This window comes from Pelodiscus sinensis, chromosome 11 (genome assembly GCF_052426305.1).
Source record: "Pelodiscus sinensis isolate ZL-2025 chromosome 11, ASM5242630v1, whole genome shotgun sequence".
NCBI lineage: Eukaryota > Metazoa > Chordata > Testudines > Trionychidae > Pelodiscus > Pelodiscus sinensis.
The window spans coordinates 12,616,590-12,640,571 of record NC_143062.1 but is presented as its reverse complement, the minus strand read 5'-3'; the positions used below and the strand labels follow the sequence as shown (position 1 = coordinate 12,640,571).

At 43.0% G+C, this 23,982-nt stretch overlaps 1 protein-coding gene across 3 annotated transcripts in view; it reads right to left on the bottom strand.

Moving 5' to 3' along the window:
- Positions 1–23,982, bottom strand: part of IPPK (inositol-pentakisphosphate 2-kinase) — an 88,441-nt gene that overhangs the window by 17,418 nt on the left and 47,041 nt on the right. For all 3 annotated transcript variants that reach the window (XM_075939712.2, XM_075939711.2, XM_089781095.1), the window contains 6 exons: positions 16,564–16,630; positions 6,623–6,744; positions 5,190–5,279; positions 4,383–4,441; positions 3,184–3,256; positions 1,423–1,702 (listed from right to left, as the gene is read on the bottom strand). In XM_075939712.2, the coding sequence (XP_075795827.1) occupies positions 1,423–1,702; positions 3,184–3,256; positions 4,383–4,441; positions 5,190–5,279; positions 6,623–6,744; positions 16,564–16,630 (691 nt within the window). The remainder of the gene's footprint in view (positions 1–1,422; positions 1,703–3,183; positions 3,257–4,382; positions 4,442–5,189; positions 5,280–6,622; positions 6,745–16,563; positions 16,631–23,982) is intronic.

Below are 23,982 nucleotides of genomic sequence, written 5' to 3'. Positions count from 1 at the left end.
CATTTCTTAAAACCAGGGGAGTTTGGCATTTTGAAGGAAGGACTGGTAGGGTTGAGAAACTTGGAGAAAGCAGAGGGGAAAAAATGGGTGTGTGTTTTTTGTAAGAACTACTAATGAACACTAACTATAAACTGACTACAACTAATAATGAACTATAAACTAACTATACTATTTCTATTTTTGCAATCAGAAAAGAAAGCACTGGCTGCAAATGTCTTTCGCTGAGGACGGCAGAAAAGGAACTGAGGGGAACCCACACTGCACATGCAGCTAATGGACAAAATCAGTGTGAGACGACACCTGCACATGCGGACGCAGGAAGCCACTGCTAGACAAAAATCTCAGATCGCCGGTGCAAGGACGCACCAAGACCCAAGTGGAACACTCACAGGGACACCACTTAAAGGAGAATCAGATTTTCTTTTTTGCATGACAAAATGTTCAAAGGGAGAAAAAAGACAAATCAACAAAAATCTTCATCACACATTTCCAAGCTCTGTCCTACAATATTGTAGATATTCAAAGCCACAGGGGAAGTTCAGCACCCATCTCCTCTTTGTGTCTTTGAAAATATTCCCCAGAAGACTCAGACTCTGATTTACACGCCAATCTCTAGCACATCAAGTCATGTAGTATGCTAGATTTGGTGCATCTGTTATTCACTGTAGAAAAACTGTACATTGACTTTAAAAAAAATACATGCTTTTTCAAGCAATTTAGTTCAGGGGATTAATATAAAGAAAAATCTAAGTCAAAACAGTAATATGGGTAAGTAAGACAGTCTCTGAAATGTTAGGATCAAGTGCATCTACTAAAAGTCAATTACTGTTTAGATATGGTTCCGTGATCACACAGAGCTATGCTACAGAAATTGTGTCCCAACAAGCAGCAATGTCATACAGACCAGCTGAACTTTGCAAGACTAGAGTAGTGAGGAAGTTCTGCCCCATCCCAAATCACAATTTCTCTCTCACCCTTTTTCCTCTTAAATGCTCATCTCATGCCAAAAAAACCCAAAGTTAATCCAAACTAAACTAATTTAAAATAGCAACTAGCCTACAGACAAAGGCAAGCTACTCTACAGTGTTTTCAGACATGCTATGGTGATCAATTGGAGCATTTTTTTCCCCAGTTTTCTCCATGACAGCTTCCAAATGCTTTCACCGATGAGAGGAGTTTCATCAGGATTAGATGCAATATTAACAAGTATTAATTCTCATGTAAATTCAGCCAAAATCAAACAGTGAATGTAAGAGCAACAGCTATTCAGCCCACTTTCTTGTGTTTAAACAAGTAAAGCTCGCAGTCTCGTTTCTTCAACTCTCACCCTAAGTAACAAATAAAAAATAGTTACCTGAATCAGTGTATTATGTATCCTGGATTGTACTAGAATATATTTAATTACTGTAAAATAATTCTTACCATTTCTTACCAGCTCCTTTCTGAAAGCACTTGCTTCACAGTAGTTCCTTCCTTGAGAAATAGGAAGTGTCTTCATGTTACCTGCCCAGCAGGCATCAGTACTAGTAAGTAGAGTCATTGTTATTACATGGATTAGTTCTTTAATAATCGTCCTTGTACAATGTGGTCCACTGACCATCCCATTTGCAGGAAAGAAGAATGGTTTTAAGTGACGAGCAAGTTCATTCCAGTCAGAGAGAGAGTCCTGATCATCCTTACAGCCATAAATTAGTTCACCATTCTGTAATTGGGTAAAGAAACAGTTATGCATTTCAGAAAGTCCAATATGCCTATGAACTCAGTAAGTATAAGATTTAACAATGGAAGAGGCATGATTCAGTGAATATAAGGAGAGTCTGATCATGTAACAAAGATGCTGGTTAAAAGTGTACATCTCACAAGAATGAATTAAAATGATTGAACAACTGCACCAATTAGACCCTTGTTTATCCTTGGTCACAAATGCAATACTGCACATTGGTATAAGTTGTCTCAAAAGGTTCTCAGATATTAGTCAAGGCACAATTGCTGAACCAACTTTCCAGAAAGAAAATGTACTGGACATGTAAAGTTTAAAAATAGGAAAGTTTTAAATTATTCAAACCCTAAATATAAGATACACAGAACACTCTTCCCCCAATAAAGTCACCTAGGTTTAACCGTAAACCATAAGTAGACTATTAGACTTTTTTCTGTTTTGTTTAAGGTGCTGACAAAAAAACTACATTGACTTTAACAAACTTTGGATCAGACCCAGAACAATTTAGGTAGAGTGGCACTAAGGGGTTTCATTCCCACCATTACCACTACTTTTAAAAATCAAAATACCAACAATTCAATACAGCTGAAATCATTCAGTTGCAGTAGTATCTTAGATTGGAGAGCTACTTTGTTTTTCATAGGAAATGTCTAAGACACAGGGAGAGAGCTTGTTTTCTAGAATTAACACACATACACATGATCTCAGTCTACAGCAGTGTTTCCCAATTTTATTTGGCCACAGAACCCCTAGAGTTGCCTTTAAAAAAAAAAAAAAAAAAAAAAAAAAAGAAGCCCGTGCTGCGTTTTGTTAAGCAAAAAAAAAAAAAAACCCTTGCCATGGTTCTGGCTCTTAAACAGGGGCCAGGGGAGTGCCAGATCTTCGCGGAATCCTTCCTTTTGCTTCGCGGATTCCCAGGGTTCCCCGGAGCACTAATTGGGAAACACTGGTCTACAAGTAGTGTTCATGTTATTGCTATATGTTCTTACTGCATCAGTTGCGGGCAATGAAGTAACATTTTACTTCCTCTAAGGAGAAGAAATGTGCCTATGCTCTTAAGTAAATGGTGTACAACATATTCCACATGGGTTTTGAAACTACATGCAAAAATATACCCTTCAATGAGCACTCAACACTGCAACATTTTGAAAAAACACCTTATATTAAAAGAAAACCCCAATTATTTATGCTGTAGTTATGGTATTATTATGCTGCAATACAGGCCCATCAGTCTCATTATGTCTTAAAGACTTTTGCCAACAAAAGTTAAGAGGGTTACTGATTCAGCTTTTATAATTTCAAATCTATATACATCTTTCCCATATTGTAATTAGAAAGTGGGAATGGGGAAAATCCGCAGCTAAATATCAAGTAGGGGTTTGAATATTCAGATATTAAGTTAAACAGTCACAATAACTTACAAGACAGTATAACAACATGCAAGCAATTACAGCCAATCTTACCTTAAATATTTTTAAATTGTTCTGTGCCTCCTGTAATAAGCTTCTCAAGGCAAAGTGCATTCTCTGTTTATTTCTAGAGAAAAAAAACATGTAATATTTTAACAACTTGCTCTTCTCATTATTTTACTCTTACAATAGCACTGGTATGCCAAAAAGCCAACCATATGCCTTCACTCACACTGAATATTTCCTAAACATATCATTATTCTAGGTCAGTGTTTCCCAAACTTTTCAGCATCACGCCCCCCCCTTCTGATTTTTGAAAAACCCCCACCCCCAAAAAAAACTTAAGGAAAAAAAAAGGAACTAAGCAGGGCAGCAAAACTTGATGGGGGGGGGGGGGGAACTGGGTCGCCTCGCACCCTCCCCTGGAATTTCTTCATGCACCCCCCAGGGGGCATGCTCCCCAGTTTGAGAACCCATGTTCTAGAAGAAGCTAGTGTAAAGAAAGATGCTGTAAGAGAAACTGAGGCAGTCCATGGTATTTTGCTAAGACCCCCTATTCAGCCCTAAAGTCTGAGACAGGCCTGTAAACCTAACAGAACAGGCTGTTAGCAGGAGTTAGAATGACCCTGGGAACGGCACGGTCACCCTGGCAACCACATTCCAAGGGACCGCACCAGATAAGAGACAGATTGGTACCAAAACAACCTTGCTAATGTAGTAAGTGTGATATGCTTTCATTGTTTTGCTTTAATCCTAGACAATGGGCCCATAAACCCATGGATCACATCAGCATGAGGCTCCATCAGCTTCTTCATAGACGCATCATAACTCAATTAGACAAAGTTGCCATTAAATTGTCTGTTTTGTTTATGTTGGCTTACTTAACTTGTTAAGGACAACCACCTGTATAAGATAAGGTGTTTTGCTGATGATGGGCTGAGATGCCATGTAACTTACTTTTAGCTTATGGCTTCCAACAATGCCATAAGAGAGCAAACAAATCTGAATAATATCCAAGTTCTGCAAAGTCATGTTTTGTAATCGAGATCACATACAATAATTAAAAGTAACTGCGTCAAATTCTGGGACGTGGAAAAACAAAGATGTAGGACTAGCACAAATATTGTTGCTATACATTACAAAATATTTGTCAGCACTCATTCCCCATAACTTAAGATAAGAATTTAGCCTAATTTAAGGCAACTACCTAGACAGACGATCAGCAAGCTGCAATTCAAGTAATATTTTCTTACCCTGAGAAGAGATCCAGGGGACAGTATTTGCTCAATCTCTTCCATTTTCCATTTGCTACCTGTTGTAAACACATATTGCTATGACTATTCACTTGTGGTTGCTCTCAGTCAGTACAATAATGGGTTTATGAAACACACATTAGTTTTGTCTTAAGGAGCCTCCAAATATTTAAACCCTGTTGACTTACTATTTCTGCTACCTTATTTTCATATTTATTTATACTCCACTGAAAATCAGTTAGATTCCATGACAACGCTAACAGGGCGAATCTCACATATTAAGAGTAATGCTCTTTCTGGGCACAAACTGTACTGTTAGTTCGTGATGCACATAATAGTGGTCAAGTAAACGATTTCAGTGTTGTTTCACACTGTGGCAGAAATATGTTTTATTGGAACAACTCTGGCTGGAGAGAGAGAGAGAAAAACTTTCAAGATAACACAGAGCTCTTCAGACAGCAGCGGATATTACATGACTTCCTGGACCAGGTTTAATAAGAAGTACTTGAAACTTCATTTGTCAGTCTGGTAAACTGACGTGTTAACTGAAACTGTCAAAGCTGAGATTACTATTACACTTGTTTGTCTTCAAATTCCCGAAAGTTTCTACATCTCCAGCTATACATTCATACTCCCACTCATGCTCACACCCAGCAACTAAGTGACATAAATACCTGCCTCTTTAAACACCTCAGGGAAATAAGCAACACATGCACATATTTCAACAGGCAGAATACTGGTTGCATGTTTACCATAAAAGTGCATTATCAGGAAGAGAAAAAGCAGGCTGAATATTGAAGGCTTTACCTTTAGATGCTGATGCATGCAATAACGACACACCTTGTGCTTAATCTCCTGCGAAACATGGCTAGAGAAAGGGATGAAGCCACATTTCGGCTGCAAAAAATAAACATTTAAAATGCTTTTTAATCGTTTTATTTACAAGTACTTTTATATATATTATACAGATTTCATTCCTTTCCCTCATATAGCTAATCAAAGGACTTTAAAGAGAGAGCAGGCAATATCTACTAACAAGGTTTCATGATAATTTTTCTCCCTCTATTATTGAGGGAAAGGCAGGATGACTATAGAGCTCCTCAGCTGGGAGCCAGGAGCTATTTGCAGTGCTCCAGAAGCTCAGGGAGGGCAAAAGAGGAGATCCTGAGCATGGGCCTGGCTTTTCCCCATGATTACTCCAGCCTGGGAGAACCCACAGGGATGCTGGACCACAGATAACATTGGTAGGGACATGAATGTGTGTGTAATCATTTACACAATCAACCCATGAGCCTGGGCTCATCAGTTAATCCTAACAGTTACATGCAGCTCCCCATCCCCACCCTTTGCATCTGGTGGAGAGTAGGGAGGGTGAAAGCTGGTGAATGTAGGGAGCCGGCTTTAAGCTAGCTCCCCATGCACACCAGCTCCCATGGAGCCACCTGCCCCCTAGCTCTGCTGTCTCCGACAGAGGCAGCAGCATGAGGGGGAGTAAGGGCAAGTAGGAGCCAGCACATATGGGGAGCTGGCTTTTAAATCTGCGCCCCCCATGTGCTGGCTCCTGCCTGCCCTCCCTCCCCTTCCCACCCCACGCATGTGAACATGTAACAGTTGCAATTTCAATTTCTACTGGTGATGTCCATTGGCCAGGACAAGGGAACTGTGGCCAAATGGGAGATAAGGGAGCAGTGCCAGCAAAGAGAAGAAGTGTGCAGAGCCATACACCCCCCATCCCCAAGGGCTTTTTGGCCTCTTCTGGGAGCAGAGTTAGGTCGGGGCAGGCAGAAAGCCTACCTTAGCCCCAGTTTACCAACCAGGAACCACCAATGGCATGCGCCATTTTTGGCATAATGGAAAAAAAAACATTTTCTTCCTTTGCAAGTTACTTCATAGTAACTTTTTGAGCTGCATAGTGCTGCAAAACTACAAGCCTTTATGGCAAAGTATATCCAGTTACATGCACCTTTTACTAGGGGAAACGTCATCCTTAAAAAGCACTGGATACTAAATATAACCTTTACTCATTTTTGAAAGACAAATGCATCTCAGAAATGTGGCCCTGTAGTTCCATAAGGAATTACTTTCACATTTGTTTAAAAGATTTCACACTTGTGAAGCTAGCATTTACACATGGCAAAGATTATTGTGATACCTAGTACAAGCACAATTTTGTATATACTTTTAAAAATAAAAAATGAACACAGAAGGAGCAATTTTTTCCCCATATTTAACAAATTCACCTTGATCTCTACACAAAGGATTGGTCGATGTTCCACAAAATGATAGGTCTGGAGCCTGGTGAGGTTAGGAAGGCACATAGCATAGCCACTAAGTGTGTCCAACTCTTTATCACAGCGAGACTCTGGGGAAGGAAAAAACACGGAAAAGTAAGTTTGTATACATGTTTATTTTACACTGCAGAAAAGGGGGACCATCAAGATAGATAAATGTAGGATACAACCAATGTTTGCCATTCATTTAAAAGTAAACACAAAGGGCTTGTCTCCACTACACAGAGGATCAATGCTGCAACAACCGATCCACCAGTCATCAATTTATCATGTCTGCTTAGATACAATAAATCTATCTTTGAGCACATTCCCATTGATGCCGGTACTCTACCAGGACAAAAAGATAAGTCAGCATAGATGGGAGAGCAGCCCCCACCAACCTCATCACATACAAAATGCTGCAGCAAAAACATCAACTTCAGCTATACTATCTGTGTAACTAAAGTCATGTAAATTAGATTGGTGGCAGGGGACAGTGTAGACAAGGCCAAAGACAACTGTCCTCTCAGTCGAATTCAAGGCATCAGGCATCGTGATTTATTTTAATCACATTGAATAAAGCCTCTGTTGGAAGTGATGTAGGAAGAGACAAGGACTATTTTCTTATCAGATTCATGAGGACATGTATGCGGTTAGGTCTTATTTCAGTGTGGGATGGTAACTTTGGACACAATCCTACTCTCTCCTAGCATATGACCAACTGAACCTATCACCAGCATCAGTGGTTTTATTCAGTGGTATATGTAAACCTCTTAGGGTTTACATATACAAAAAAAGAGGGTACCAGGTGGATTTGGAACAAATTTAGTTAAATTGGTGCAAAATCCTCATGCAGAAACAACTTAAACCTATTTAACTCTTGCTTAAATCACGTGAGCTTGCACTGAATTAAAACTAAACCAATATATGTGAGGATTAAACCATTTTATGTAAGTCTACATAACAGACTTGCACCAGCTTATCTAGGATGATTTCCAAAATCAATTTCGTTCAAATGGGCACCTTTTCCAACATAATCCAGACTTCATGCTGATGGTCTGTAGTATGGTTTCTGAATGTCTTTGGTAACTAATGTGTTGACACAAACTGACAACCTATTATAATCCATGTTTATAATAGACCTTTCAAATACAATTACAAGGCACAGCACAGCACAGCACAGCACAAAGCAGCCTTCCAGTGTTTAAAAATCTCTTGGCTGCTCACCAAATGCAGCATTCCTTCTAGTGTATAGTGATCAATAGAAAACAGGGTTTGAACAGCTGAATTTTCCTGTGTGTTGGATATCTCTACATTTTCTTAACAGACATATTCTGCAATACTTAATTATTGAAGAATCTAACAGGATGACGTATCATAACAGAACAGGTATAGCTGAGTGGTTTGAGCATTAGCCTGCTAAACACAGGGTTACAAGTTCAATCCTTGAAGGGACCATTTAGGCAAGTCTGTCAGGGATGGTACTTGGTCCCACTGCGAGGTCATGGAACTGGACTCAATGAACTTCCAATCCTATGAGATAGGTATATCTCCATATATTAACAAGAAAGGACATATTTGGAGGGAACACTACTCAAGAAAAAAGGGACAAAACACTTATACCAACATTCATAACAGAATATAACTGCACTCAGAACTTATCAGCATCCATCTCATTTAGCTTTAAAAGTCATCACAGATTACATGGAAATGAAAACCTGTTCCTTCCTAAATTGCCTAATATTATTTTAGTAGTGTCACAATATTCATTCCTCAACACCACCCTTTCAGAGACACCTCTGAAGTGAAACTACATACAAATGTTTTCCAAAATGAAAATGGCCATATCTTAATAAGGCACTCCATAGTTTCTGTTCAGAAATGTGTCTAGTTCCTGTGTGAGGGCTATTCTGGGAGGCATGACGACAGGCCCAGAACATAGTTTACTTACACAAAGTGTAATGGAATTTTAACTAACCAGCCTCCTAGACCATCACTTTTCATCCACCCCAGATGCTCACTCCAGCTAATGCACCCTCATAGGCCCCTGGGACTCTGGCCCTTTATGTCTCTCAGAGCTAAATAACTACTGGAGAAGGGAAAACATTGCAGTTATGGGCTCAGGCCTGCCTTTATACAGACAGCAGAAATTCCAGAAAAAGAAAAATGGACTAAGAGGGAAATTAGACAGGATTTTACCACATGAGAAGAGCTGCCTATCATCAGAAAGTGAGGTTCAGTGCATGACCAGTAGCTAGTATCCAAGACACAAGGATGGTTTCTTTGTTATATATATGTATATGGAATCCAGTTTCTTCCTTAATTGTCTCTGAGGGTATAGATAAAAAAATTGCTTTAGGGGGCTAATCAGTCAGGGAGACAAAAAAAGCAGCGCGCTGTTCCAGAACCACTCAAGTTATCACAGAGGCTGATGAAATGTTGTTACTTCCACCAAACCTAACTGCACTTTGAGACTAATAAGTATACAGTTGCCATGTAATTCCTCAGGCTTTTTTATACTGTGTTCACCATCAAAGACTGAGCATCTAGTGGAAGAAGAAATCGAAATGGAGCAGTTCAAAATTAAATCACTGTCAATGAAATATCATCCGTTGTACTACCACCTTTTTTGCATCTTCACAGGAGGTAGAAACTAGTAGTAGAACTCAGAGACAGGGCAAAGATATTTTAACAACTGTCGACTGCTGTTAGAGTGGTCAAAATCTCTCTTCACAAGGCTGCCTCCCCAACTAACATCAGTTGAGGTGGATTAGTAAACCAGTGGGAATAAAAATCAACAACTCTACAATTTTTTTAAATGTTACATCTCCTATTTTAAAAAAAGTTACAATTAAATCTCATAACAAACATGCTAAACCTATGTTTACAGTCTCATAAAAATGAATTATTGGCTCTAGTCTGTCCAGCCTAACTGGGCTTTCAGGTTTTGTTCCTTAGGAAGCTGAAAGTCATACATGTAAAGAAAGACATAGGCTGGATAGGACTGTTTAATTCTGTACTTACTAAGGGGCTTCACCCTCTGCTCGCTATCCTTGCCTACTCCCTCCCTCTCTGGCTGCTTTCGCTTCTCTGATAGAGAATGTACACAATGATCTAGTAATAATACATGCCTGTGTGACAACAGAAGATGGGGTTGCATCTCTTTCAGAAACAACTACATCAGGAGATGCCCACAGAAGAGAAAAGAAGTGGCCATGAAAACTAATACATTTTTGTTCATAGTTTAACTGTTATATGTGCAGTTTTGTCCCAGATAATTCTGCAAATATGGCAAAGAAGATACTTAAAAGAAATGGAAGGATACCCCTTAATAATATATGTCTACAGTATCTATTTAATGCATATTTTATCCAAAGACTTAAGTACGTCTTCTCCAGGAAGAAAAGGATATGTTGAAGTCACAGAATACTTCTATAACAACAACTATTTGCCTTAGCTTCACTGAACTAACTTTCCTTCAAGATCTTCAGTGGAACTCTGTAATTGGTGGTATTGAACAATTTATTAAAAATTGGCCCATTCTCATAAAACTTAGTGAAGAAAGGCACCATTAAATAGATAGATGTATCTCATCCAAAGTATCTAACATTGGATTAGAGAGGAATATAGAGGATATGCTCAGTATTGAAAACTATTATCCATTGCCTTAAACTTCAGAGAAATTGTTGCTGCGTTACTAATGCTGTCAAAATCCAGCAATGCACCAACTGAATGCACAGGCATTTCAAGAGACAGTGAAGAAAGAAATGCTTCACTAAAAAGTTAAACTGTGGGCAATAAAGCAGCAAATGGAGCAAGGACTAACTCCACCTTGTTTTCTTGTGAACATTCTCGACCCCCGATATAAAGGTAGATCCCTAACTTCTGAAAATGCTGCTGCCGCCATGGTGTGGGCATCTCAAAATCACTCCTCAGTGATGCTGGTTATAATAAGTTTCAGGGCTAGAGCAAAACCATATCATTAGTAAATGTTTACTGATGATTTCTGAACAAAGCCAATCCCCTGAATTGGTGGGAATCATTCACCAGGCACTTTGAAACAGAATTTCTTCAATTGCTAAGCCAACTTTTCACAGTAATAGCTTCCTCTGCCGGTATGTTTGGTATTATTCACTCAAAGTTAAAAAAAAACAACCAAAAAAACAGAAAAAACTCTTATTTCTCTTTCACTTTATGAATTGAAATGACTATGGGAGAGGGGAAGACGAGAGAGAGTTGTAGAAGTTGTAAGGATACCATACAGTGAGGACTTGTTAATCTTGCCTGTGGGAAGCCCTGGATTTCTATCCTCCCTTCCCATCCTCCCCCTAATCCCATGGGGCTGGAGCACAAGGAGAGCGAGAGGTGTCTCAGTTGGGGGCTACATCAGTGAGGGTTGGGTGTTTTTTTGGCTTTGGGGGCGGGGGGGTTAGATTTTGCTTCTAACCTTTGTGTGGCTCCCAACTGATAACTGATTTTTCTGTGGGCCAGTAGCCTCCCTACCCAAAAACAAGTTCCCCCCCTCCCCCCCCGTCAAAGACAAACAATATTAAAACCTTTTGTTTTGGACATAAATTGATTTTACTTTATTTAAAATGAATTTTGGTAAACTAACATGATAAGTTGAAGTGCTTAATCTGTCTGTTTCGTTTTGTTAATATTTCCTTTCTTACTAGTTATATACACTCATGTTATAGCTGCTGTGGCAAAGTCCTTGCCCAGGCCCCTTGCCTTGGGAACTCCTCTTGATTCACAAATCAACGGGATCCCCTTTCTGGTGCAGTCTCCCGTGCCTTTCATTGTCAGTGCCAATTTCCGACCACCTTCTATTTAGAGAGCTTTGATTCACAGCAAACTCAGCCAGACTCTCCTCCTGTCTGGGGAGTGCGTGCACATGCACGCACACACACAGGCTCCTCGATTCTCCCATTCACTTCCCACTTCGTCAGATGCATGGCAAAATTAAATTAGTACTTAAATTAGTATTTAAAGTATTGAGAGAAGTGAAGACATTCTGTCATCATAGGTGGTTGGCCAGTGATCCATAAAAATGTTTGCGTTGAGCAGAGTGGGCTGGGGGCTCAAAAGTTTGATAGCCACTGTGTTAGATTAAGGTGAGTTATTCCACCTTGGGGAACTCAGATACTGTAGACTCCTAAAGCAGAGTGAAGATGCGGTCTCTGCTCTGTGGAGTTAGCGACAACATTCAGAGGAAGATACTCCCTAAGTATCTCATAAAAGAGAAATACAGTACAGGTAGTCCCCGAGTTACGCAGATCCGACTTATGTCGGATCCGCAGCTACGAACGGGGATTTTCTCGCTCCGGAGGACTCAAGCGGCGGGACGCCTGGTCCCGCCGCCCGCCTCCTCCGGGGCGAGAAAAGCTGCTCCCCATCTCCCTGGTCTGCTGCGGGAGCCAGTAGACCAGGGAGACGGGGAGCAAAGCGGCGGAGGACCCGGGGCCAGACCCACGGCCGCCTCCTGATCAGCTGGAAGCGTCGCGGGTCGGGCCGGGCGCAGACCAGGGAGACGCTGAGCAAAGCCGCGCAGGACCCGGCCCGACCCGCGGCGCTTCCAGCTGATCTGGAAGCGGCCGCGGGTCCGGCCCCGGGTCCTGCGCCGCTTTGCTCAGCGTCTCCCTGGTCTGCTGGGGGGGGGGCAGCTAGTGCCCCCCCCCCCCCCCAGCAGACCAGGGAGATGTGGAGCAAAGCCCGGGGCCTGTGGTAGAGCAGGTGGGGCGCTGCCGGTTGGTCCCGCAGCACCGCTCCTTGGTGCTACTGGACCAACCCGGCAGCACCCCAGCTGCTCAGCCCCAGGAGTCCTGATTCAGCCACTGCTGATCAGTTTCAGCAGTGGCTGAATCAGGACGCCTGGGGCAGAGCAGCTGGGGTGCTGCTGGGTTGGTCCAGTAGCGCCGAGGAGCGGCCGCGCTACTGGAGCAACCCAGCAGCACCCGAGCTGCTCTACCCCAGGCGTACCCAAGTTAGCCGCTGCTGAAACTGACCAGCGGCTGACTACAGGAAGCCCGAGGCAGAGTTGCTCTGCCCCAGGCTTCCTGGAATCAGCTGCTGATCAGTTTCAGCAGCAGCTGACTTGGGGATGCCTGGGGTTCTTAAGTTGAATCTGTATGTAAGTCAGAACTGGTGTCCAGATTCAGCGGCTGAATCTGGATGCCAGTTCCGACTTACATACAGATTCAACTTAAGAACAAACCTACAGTCCCTATCTTGTACGTAACCCGGGGACTGCCTGTATTACATTTAGAGAATCTGTGGCTAGATGACCTGTTTTAGATCAGATTAGGGCTACAAAAGAGAGAAGGAGATGGACTAAAATGCTTGATCTTATCAATGTAAGAAAGTAGGGCTCTGGAGATATGCAGAATGTGCCATTTCTTCCCCCCTTGCATAGTGTGGATTTTTGGACACAAGACAGAGGAAGACTGACTGGGATGAGGTGAAATTTTGCAACCACCTTATGGTGGAACATGAAACGTAATGGCAGCATAACTGTCTCCCTCTGCAATAGCTCTGACAGGCGTAATTATCCTCAATCAGTAAAGAGAATCACTGTGGCTCTGGATGTCATCTTGAGGTCCAAGAAGAAGGGGGAAATCCATGGAATGGCAGATAGAGGCCTTAACAGACTGCAGCAGAAATGCCTCTGGCATCAAACCCAGGCTCATGCCTTTTCTGAAGTTAATCCTGAGCATTTGGTGGTGAAAAGATATATTGTAGGAATCCCCCATTAACAGAATATTGGTGCTATGATGGACTTTTGCAGTAACCACTAGTGGGGACTACTAAATCCTTGCTGAAGAAGTATGCCAGACTGTTGCTGAATCCCAGAAGGCGCAGAGCCTACAGGATTATTCTATGTAGATGAAAGCACATCAATAGCTTGATTGCCTCCTGGCATAAGGATGATGAACCAACTCCGCACTGCTTGTCTATGCGGTTCATTGCGGGTGTATAGTCAATGTCTACACCATGCACCATGAACCAACTCCTCGCTGCTTGTCTATGTGGTTCATTGCAGACGTACTATCAGTATCTACACCATGAAGTTCCATAGGATGGTTAGGAGTGCCACACAAGCAAATATTGTGGGCCTGAACTCCAGAATGTTTATGTGGGAATTTAAGATACCTGAGATCAGGTGGAATCCCCATTAGTGTTTCCTGTAAGCTGAGCACTTGGGAGGCCATTCAGGAGAGATTCAAATGCCACCCAACTAATTAACAGCGTGCTCACAGCCAACAGTATGTGTTCTTACTTGTGGTGCACATCCATACATGCCTCAGGGCATATAACAAAATTTATTCTGCATATAGATAGAAAAATTGAGAGGGAACATTGGCCCCCACCCAGTTCCTAAAACAACCATGAAGAAGTGTCATTGTCAGAGAATCAAATTTTCTTTCAGGCTTTCTTCAGGTATAGCCAACAACTAGTCTCCTGCTTGATTTGGGACTGTGACCCTCTTGTTCCTATGGTGTTAGGACCTCAGCTGAAGTTATAGGAGCCATAAGTGAAGATGGCTACGCAGAATCACAACATATACACCAATATGCAACCTAAGTTCTGGATAAGCAAGTACCATCTTAATTGGACTTGACTCTAGGTAATTTATTATCCACTGATCTGGAACACATCCTCTGGGAGACAAACTGTTGCCAGTTGAGTGCTGATCATAGGCTCCTGTGAACTAGGAATGTTAGGAAGAAAGTAATTAGATAATCGTGTAGTCCATTATATAGTCAATAAGGCAGGAAGCTTCAGTCCTGGCTCGTGCCAGGTCCAAGAGCTACCACCTGCTGTGGTTCTGCAGTTTAAATGGCCTTGAACAAGAGCTGCTCCAACAACAGCCCCTGGACCTCTCTATGGACAGGGCTGCTGCTGTGAACAGAGGCTAGTCCAGCAGCAGCTCCTGTCCACAGGGGCCCCAGCTCTCTGCTGGGATCCCCTACAGACAGAGATTGCTTTGAAGCAGCTTCCCCTACACCACTGCCTGTGCTACTGCCTCTGATAGAGGCAGCAGTGCGGGGGCGGGAGGGGAGGGGGCAGGCAGCACCACAGAGACAGTGCTGGGGGGGGGGGGGAAATCAACTTTTAACCTGCCCTTGCTGCCTCTAAAAATTCTGGTTATCTGAGGAAGGGTGGGAGCTGTACAGGGCCTACGGGGGCGGGGAGGCCTCGGAAGCCATGTGGGGGCCAGGATGTGGCCTGCTAGGAGGGGCCACAAGCCCCCAGGGGGGCGGAATGCGGCCTGGTAAGGGGGGGGTAGATGCCGAGGGGCGGGAGACAGAGATGGCAGGGGGCGGGAGCCACCGGGAGGGGGGGGGGGGGAGAGGAGGCCTGGCCTGACAGGGAAGCCAGCCTGCCGAAGGAGCCAGAAGCCATAGGGGAAACGGAGATGCCCCCTCTCCCAGGTACGTGCTACACGTTCATCTGAGGTGAGGCCCGGCACTTAAAAGGTCAATTTCCTTTTTTTTTTTTTCCCCCCCGCTTTTGCTTTTCCTGGCATCAGAAATTTGCTGGTTTCTACAGTTTTCTGGACGCTTATGTTCCAGGTAGTGGAGGTTTTACTGTACTTCACTGTTAAAAACAAAACTGCTATGCCAACTTGAACTTGACCTCATCAAGCAGTCATACAACCATAAATTCAAGACAGTATCACATGCTAAGAAGAATAAATATCAATCAGTGCAAGGATGGGAATTCTGCAGAAAATTCTGAGAGCTCTGGATTGGGGGGGCAATCCTAGAAATGAGAAGGTTTGGTCACATCTTGGCTAAATTCCAGTTCTAATAACTAATGCAGCCTACCATCATTTTTCCTATAGTGTCAGTTAAATTATTCATTTCCCAGACTAGTTAATACTATCGTGTAGTATTACTGATACTGTTCAACTGTGCTGTGTATTCCACTCCCCGTGATGGATCCATTTCAGCAACATGATACACAGAGTCCTGTCCTTAAACGTGTCAAGTCATTTCTGTTCTTTTGGATTGCAGGCACCATGAAGTAGAATGTTTTATCTTAGGGTACGTCTAGACTACAGGCTTTTGTCGACAGAAGTTTTGTCGACAGTATCTGTCGACAAAACTTCTGTCGACAAAGAGCGTCTAGACACATTCAGTTCTGTCGACAAAGCAAGCTGCTTTGTCGACAAAACCCTGTAGTCTAGATATAACCCTACATGCAATAACACCTTCTGTCGACAGAACTCTGTCGACAAAAGGTGTTATGCCTCGTAAAATGAGGTTTACCAGCGTCGACAAAACTGCTGAGTTCTGTTGACGTTATGTCGACAGAACTCAGCGGTAGTGTAGACGCAGGTATAGTTTTGTCGACAAAAGTCCACTTTTGTTGACAAAACTCTGTAGTCTAGACACACCCTTATATAGACTTTAGGCCATATCTTTCCCCAGAGGACTGCAAAAACCATTTATTTATTCAACTAACCACCCAAGAGCCGAAGAGAGATCAGTGGGAAGTGAGATTTTTTTTAATTTTCCGCTGTAGGGACTGGACTACCACAGATTAATTTTCTAGGAAAAATCTACTATATCACCGTGGAAACAATATCTGTGACTAGGGCTTACCAAGTGGCAGTGAGCCCTGCTCACCAGCCGCGCGGTTCTGCGAGCTGCGCACACACAGATCACGCGGCGCCAGCTGTGCCGAATTGTAATCTACTCACCACGGGCAAGTAGATTACATGATTTGTGGAGCCTTGTCTATGAATTAGTTTTCATGCGGACCACAGCCTATCCACAGCAATGAGTACAGGATATTGTAACTGATCAAAAAAAATCAACGGAGTTTAGAAGTCACATTTTTCTTGTGCAATCTAACGGAACATTTTAGAGATGAATACAAGAATATTAGAGCAATGGGATCCTTACCTGGCCTCTCAGACTGGATCTTTAAACAAAGCTGTTTTACAAAGTCCAAAGGTAGCTGAACAACTTCCTAAAACAAAAATATTTAACATTTTAACACAAGTCTTTTTAAAAAGAAATATTTTCAAAGAAAATGTTTTACAAAAGATACCCAGTCAAAATTGTATGCATCAACAAACTGGGTTAAAAATGTTACACAAAAAGTCAACTGAGCAGCAGTGAAAACAAGCTTTTTTGGGGGGGGGGAGGGGAGAGGGTGTTGAGAGTTGTGTGTGTAATTCAGTCCTATAAAACAGTGCATATTTCATCTAATGCTGAATGTCTCAGGGGATCCCATATGCAATACCATACCTGGCATAAAACATTGAAATAGCCCTTCACCAGTTTGTCAGTTTTGTGCAACTACAGGATTATGATGCATTTTCTGAAAGTAACAAATCCATTTTTCCTGGTACTCTATACTTACACAAAATCTTTGCCATTTTATATCTTGGACAATCTTAAAATAAAAAAGTCGTATAAAAAATGGAAACTAGAACAAAGTACAAAGGATGAATAAAATAACACAAGTGTGTACGAGCAAAATTACAAAGGTGAAGGCACAAAACTGGACCGGAGGGAAAACTGGGTTTGCTTAGTTTGGAAAAAAGACGACTGAGTGGGGACATGATCGCATATTTCAAGTATCTAAAAGGGTTCAGATTCAAAGAGGGAGAAAAATTGGCATCTTTAACATCCGATGGCAGGACAGAACAAAGGGCTTAAATTGCAGCGAAGGAGGTTTAGGCTGCACATTAGGAAAAACTTCCTGTCAGGGTGGTTAAACACTAGAATAAGTTGCCTAGGGATATTTAAGAGCAGGCTAGATAAATATCTATCAGGGATAGAGATGTAAAATCTTGTTTAATTGGTTAACTTGTTAAACATCATGTTTAACCTGTTAACTGAATAGAAGGGACACCAGGCAGGGGGTCATTCTAGCCCTACCGGGCTAAAGCAGACCCCCAACCCATCGAGCAGCCCCTGTCTATGGGGTATGCGAGCTTGTCAAGAACAGAGACTGCCATAGATGCCAGAATAGCCCCAGCCTGCTAGGTGCCTAGGGACACCACCAGTGTACTAAGCTGCAGGCAGCACAGCTTCACAGGTGATTAATCAGCCCTGCCCAGTCAGTTAGCTCCATGCACAGAGCCCATGCACAGGTGATTAATCTGACTAGGTGGGGCTGATTAATTACCTGTGAATCTGCGCTGCCAAGCATTTTAGCAGGAAATACTAGTCATCATGGACTAGGATTTAAAAGGGTGTCATAAGGAGGAGGGAGAAAACTTGTTTATCTTGGCCTCTGAGGATAAGACAAGAAGCAATGGGCTTAAAGCAGGCATGTCCAAAGTCCGGCCCGCGGGCCAATTGCGGCCCGTGTTCTGATTTAATATGGCCCCCGCTTCCTCCCCCTCTCCTGGCTCCCCGGCGCTCTTTTGACCTGGCGCGCCCAGCGCGCCGCTTCCGGCCGCCGCCGCCCATGGCCTCCACAGTCCTAGAGCCTGCCCTGTAGGGCACGTCCGCAGCCCCGCTCCCCCGCTCGGCTGCGGGTTCGCCCTGCCCCTGGGCCGCCGTGAGGCCGGCGTGCCCTGCGCTCTCCGCCCACCTCCGACCCTGCGGGCCCTCCGCCTTGGGGCTGAGAGTGCGGGGACGGCCCTCACACATGTTCACTTCTTCAAATCTGGCCCTCTTTGAAAAAAGTTTGGACACCCCTGGCTTAAAGTGTAGCAAGGGAGGTTTAGGTTGGACATCAGGAAAAAGTTCCTAACTGTCAAGGTGGTCAAACACTGGAATAAATTGCCCAGGGAGGTTGTGGAATCCCCATCTCTGGAGATATTTAAGAGTAGGTTAGATAAATGTCTATCAGGGATGGTCTAGACAGTATTTGGTCCTGCTATGAGGGCAGGGGACTGGACTCAATGACTTCTCGAGGTCCCTTCCAGTCCTAGTATTCTATGGACAGAGACTACTCCTGACACCACAGCAGCTCCTATCTGCGGGGGCCCTCTGTGGAACTGGAGTAGCCCCTGGCTTGTAGCATGCAGGGATCTGCTTCAGCCCCCACCAATTACCGGTTAACTAAAACCAGTGAGCATCACCTATTAAGGGTCATTCTTACCTGTTAACTGGCTAACTGGTTAACCTTCCACATCCCTAATCAGAGATGATCTAGATCAGTGTTTCTCAACCAGTGGTACGAGTACCCTTAGGGGTACTTGAGAGAAGTCTGGGGGGTATGTCAACACAACTGAAATTTGGAAAAAACTGAATTTGTGTTTTACATTTTACAGTGCTTTATTATTTTTATATTTTTTAAACACAAATTTCATCGCCTGCCCGGCTACGATTAAGTTGTTTAAACAAATGTGTTGCAATGGTAGAAAAAAAAGTGTGTGTGTCTGAAACCTGTAGGTACTGGGGTTACCTATAATTTTTATTTTTAAAAAGGGGTACTTTATATATATATAAAAAAAAGTTAAGAAACACTGATCTAGATTGGCTAGGCAAGGGACTAGACTTGATAACCTCTCAAGGTCCTTTCCAGTTCTAGTATTCTCTGACTCAAGGATTTAACACAGCAACCAAACAGAGCCCAAGAATTCCTAGACTGTAGTGCAGGGATGGGCAATAATTTTTGGTGGGGTAGGGGCTACTCCAAGATTTTGGAAAGTGATCAAGGGCCGCACTATTCTGTGGAGGAGATACAGGGTCTAGGATGGAGGTTGGGTACAGAAGGGCACGCGGGGTAAGGGACTGGAGTGCAGGAGACAGTGTGAGGTCTCAAAGAGAGTTTACATGAAGGAGGGGTTTGTGACCTGGGTCAGGAGATTGGGTTTTAGGATCAGAGAGGGAGTATGAGTGTAGGAGAGGATTCTGGTCTGGGGGAAGGGTGTAGGAGGGGATACAGAGCCCAGGAGCGAGTTGTGACCTGGGGAAGGGGGATGCAAAGGGTTTGGATGGTGACCTGGGGGAGGAAGTTGGAGTGCAGGAGGGGCAGGGGTGCCAGAGGTAGGCTTTGCCTGAGAAGCACTTATCTAAATGTCTCCTGGCCCGCAACACCCTCAAGGCAGGCTGGTTCCCTGCTTGCTGCAGCCCCAGACCACTGAAAACTGCAGCCTGTTCCCTCCATGTGGCTGTCAGCTCCGGGAGGGGGAAGAGGCTTGTGGTGCCCACATCCCCAAGCCAATCTCTCAGCTCCTATTGGCTGGTTGTTTCCAGCCAACAGGAGCTGAGGATTGGGCTGTGAGGTCACACAAAGCCTTCCTCTTCCTACACAGCAGAGAGCCGCATGGACCGCATTTTATGCTGTGGCAGCTGCATCCCTGAGGGTCCCAGGCAGGGTGGTCCAGATCTGGCCCTTGGGCCATATTTTGCCCAGCCCTGCTGTAGTGTAACTAGATCTGATCTTACTTCTGGCAACAACTCAGTTATCAAAGGATTGGAATAAGGAGGTTAATGGACTACAAGTTTTAAAATATCAGGCTCTTCCAAGCGAAGCTCATCAGCCAGAAAGAGCATAAAATGAAGCCAGACATTTTGAAGGTTAACCACCCAAGAAAGAGTGGGAAGCACTAGAGGACAGAGACCCTCTCCTCCAGCAACCAAGGAAACAAGCTGGATAGCTCATGCTTCCAAAAAAAGGTTTGAAGTCAAAGGCGATCAATTAAATAATGATTCATAATTGTATTACCTCAATTACAATAAAAATAATTGTCTCTCTCACCTTGTGCTACCCTAATGCTCTAACATGCGTGGCTATAATCTGGAGGTTGTGTATTATATCATAATGTAATAGTATTATCTTCTTCAAATGGTTGAGTTAAAACTGCGTACAGTCCATTTGAATTGTAAGTCCACATAAAGTTTCAAATATACCATTTCCCTTAATTTGGCAGCTTAGATTTAGAGTTTACTACATTTTATCACTACTCTTCCTCAGTTAAAAAAAAAAAAGAGACTAGGTTATATTAAGAAATAGACCTGGGGAATGGGCAGAGTTTAATACAGTATTTTGACATTTATCTGAAATGTTACTAGTGTTCAAATGTCCAGGGGCGGATATAGGGCAGGGCGAGCGGGGCGGCTGCCCCGGGCCCCGCACTTCAAGAAGCCCCGTGGCGCCACCGCACATGCACTGTGGCAAAAGGGGGCCCCGCGAAATTGTGCTGCCCTGGGCCCCGCGAAATGGTCATCTGCTCCTGCAAATGTCAACCTCCATTATGAAGTTGATTTAGCTAGGTGTAGTATAAGAGAAGACAACAGCTTTTAGTCTGTTGTGGCTTAGCTGTGTTACATGTTTTAGATTTTTTTGTTTTAATGTTCAATAGATATATTCCAAATATGCTTTTTTTTAATTAAACCCAAGATTTTGCTGCAGTATAAAGGGTAAAACTAGTGCCCTATTTACAACGCAAGTTCCACTAAGTTGTTATATTACAAAAATGAGCCTCATATACCCAAGAGACACCAAGAAAACAGATAGTTCTAGGTTCCTCCTATATTTTATCTGTCAGCCTAAAGCTGCCAGTGGAACAAAAATGATGCTTAAAGCCAATTTTTTCCTAAATTTATAACAATATAAAACAGATAAAAGTCGACAATGCCGAAGTTGGATAATTAAAGAAATTCTACCCTAAAAAGACTGCAGGTCTGTCCCTTTGAAAGAATGCCCCTCAGTCGAGGTAATATCCGTCTCCCCACCCCTCCCAAACAATGCCCTCCTTACACAGAAGTGATACCTTAGGTCAGGGCTACTGAACACGTGGCCTGTGGCCCATGGCCCATTTGTTTGTGGCCTGCAGTGCGGTTTGGGTTTATGTTTACGCAGGGCTCAACACACGGCCCGCAGGTGGGAGCAAAACAAAAACGTTGTCAATGTAATGGGTCTTCTGTTGATATGTGTTTTAGCAGTTAAAGTCCTAAACAGTCATTGCTCATTAAAATGCTGTCATATCGGTGGAAATTGAGTAAATACTGCATTTTATTAATACCAGCAGACCTGACTTAAATGGGGCCCGTGTGTTGTATAGTTTTGTCTTAATCTTTGTATTCATGCCTGTCAGTGTGAAAGAAGCTATTTGCATATATATTTGCATGTATCTGCAACCACACTTAAGTTGAGGCGCTCTGCATGTGCTGCACGTATCATTGTGGCCCTCAGGGCTTCCAAAGTTGAGTAGCCCTGCCTTAGGTGATTTAACTGAAGAATCAGGTCTTGAAGTAATTTTATCATATTCTTTGCCATCTTAGTATTTTTATGGTCCTAGTCACTGCAGTATCTAAGCACTTTGCAAAAGGTAATACATTTATCCTTATTACATGTTGTAACATGGGAAGTACAATCCACATTTTACAGATGCAAAACTGAGATACAGCAAGATTAAGCAAATTGCTTAAAATCACTAAGGAAATCTGCAGCAAATTCTCAAATTATCCTTTATCTCCTGCATCCCAGTCAAGTATTAGCCACAGCACAAACCTATCTCATCTAACCTCCCCTTTCCTCCAATCCCCCCCCCCCACATCTAATACACTTACCCAAGAACTTCTAAGCAATTTTAGATTTTTTTAATCAATTTACCAAAAATGTTTTTATCTTGCCCCACTCTCAGATATGATATAGATTTTCTAATCACAAAAGTTGTGTCAAAGTCCAGAAAGCATTTTGTTTACCTATGTACCAGTAACAGACTAGCAGCATAGAAATGGGAGCTCTCTCCCTTCAGAATTGGACATACAGCATTCACTTATAGCTCCAGAAGGTGCTGAGAGACTTTTAAAGTGTATCGTGTGTCTATAAAGGATATTTAATAACTGTATAGGTTTTAAATTGGTCCTTCTAAGCTTTGCATTTTCAGGCTTGTGGTAATTAAGAGTTTATATGCAGTACAAAAAAAGTGGTCTCAGTAAAATAGTGAAGCTGCAACTACTAAAATATTTGTGAAATAGTTTCCTCATGCTCCCAGGCCCAGATTTTCCCCAAAATGGTTTTCTGCACTGTTCAGCCCTCTCCTGAGAAGTACAGTTATGAGAGGGCCGTAGCCCCTGTAAGAAGTTGAGGTACAACAGTTTGCTACTTCAACCAAAGCAGTTAAGTTTAAATAATGAGTGTTCTCTCTAATTTTTTCACCCTAAGCAGAATGAATTTTCTTAGGTGTACCAGTGTGGAGGTGAAGTGCAACATATCACCTTCATATTGGTGTATGAAAGAAAATTCATGTGACACGACTGCAGCCAAGGTGTTCTGAGTGCCGAAGGAGGCTTCGGGCTGGGGCAGAGGGTTAGGGAGCAGGAATGTGAGGGCTGCAAGTAGGGGTGCACGCTCTAGGGTGAAGCTGGGGTTGAGAGGCTCAGGGCTAAGGGAAAGGATTGGGGTACAAGGGCTCTGGCTGGAGATGTAGGCTCTGGGGTAGTGCTGGGGACAAACAGAGCATACCTCGGGTGTTTTACCTCCTCTCACTGGGCCCCGGGGGCTGGAGCAGGCCCCTGCCCATCATGGGCAGGGAGCTGCTCCAGCCCCTATTGGTGAAAGGGTTAAGTAGTTGCAATGATTAAATTAAATGGTAAAGAGGAAAATGATTAATCAATGAAATGCCTAGCAGTCCATTTTACCAAAACATAATCCTTCCTTGCAAGTTGAGGTACACCCCTTCATGCCTCAGTCATCTGGACTGCCAGAGAGGCAGAGTGCACCCCTGTCTGTCAGTTTGACCTACGGAGTGGCCCAGTTAATGAACTGCCATTTTATAAGCACCAACAAGTAAATTCAAGTCATAATCTGGCTTCCTAGTAATGTGTAAAACCTCCCAGAAATCAATTAACTCTGCCCTCAGTGTGGCAGGGAGCATGATAGCAATCATATAAAAAGATACACCTATTAGTTGAAGATACAGCTGTCTCCCACATTTCTCACATATGATCACATGCTATTTTTCCACAGGATGCCTGCTTCATTTCAGTGGACTGAATGTTCCACAGTCCCAGTTACTCATGACAGTATCAAAATAATAAATAATAATAAGTGAAAAACAGGTAGTACCGGATTCAGTAAGGTACCATGAGAACCCCGGGATGTAACTTCTATGCCATAAAACCCTACTGAAACAGAATGGGATTTCATTTTCAATTAATTATTAACATGATGACATAGAAACTATACTCATCTCAAGCTCCAATACTTATGGATGGTCAATTACTGCTATCCTTTCAAAACTGACATGGAACATTTACAAAAGGTAAAAATATGTACCTCAGCAACCAAAACAAGAGGTTGTTTTTCCACAAATTTCTCCAATGTCTCATTCACATCTAAGGTCTAAAGCCACCTTGATCTGGCTCTTATTTCCTGGTGGGCCTTTTCACTGCCCTGTAATCCAGGGC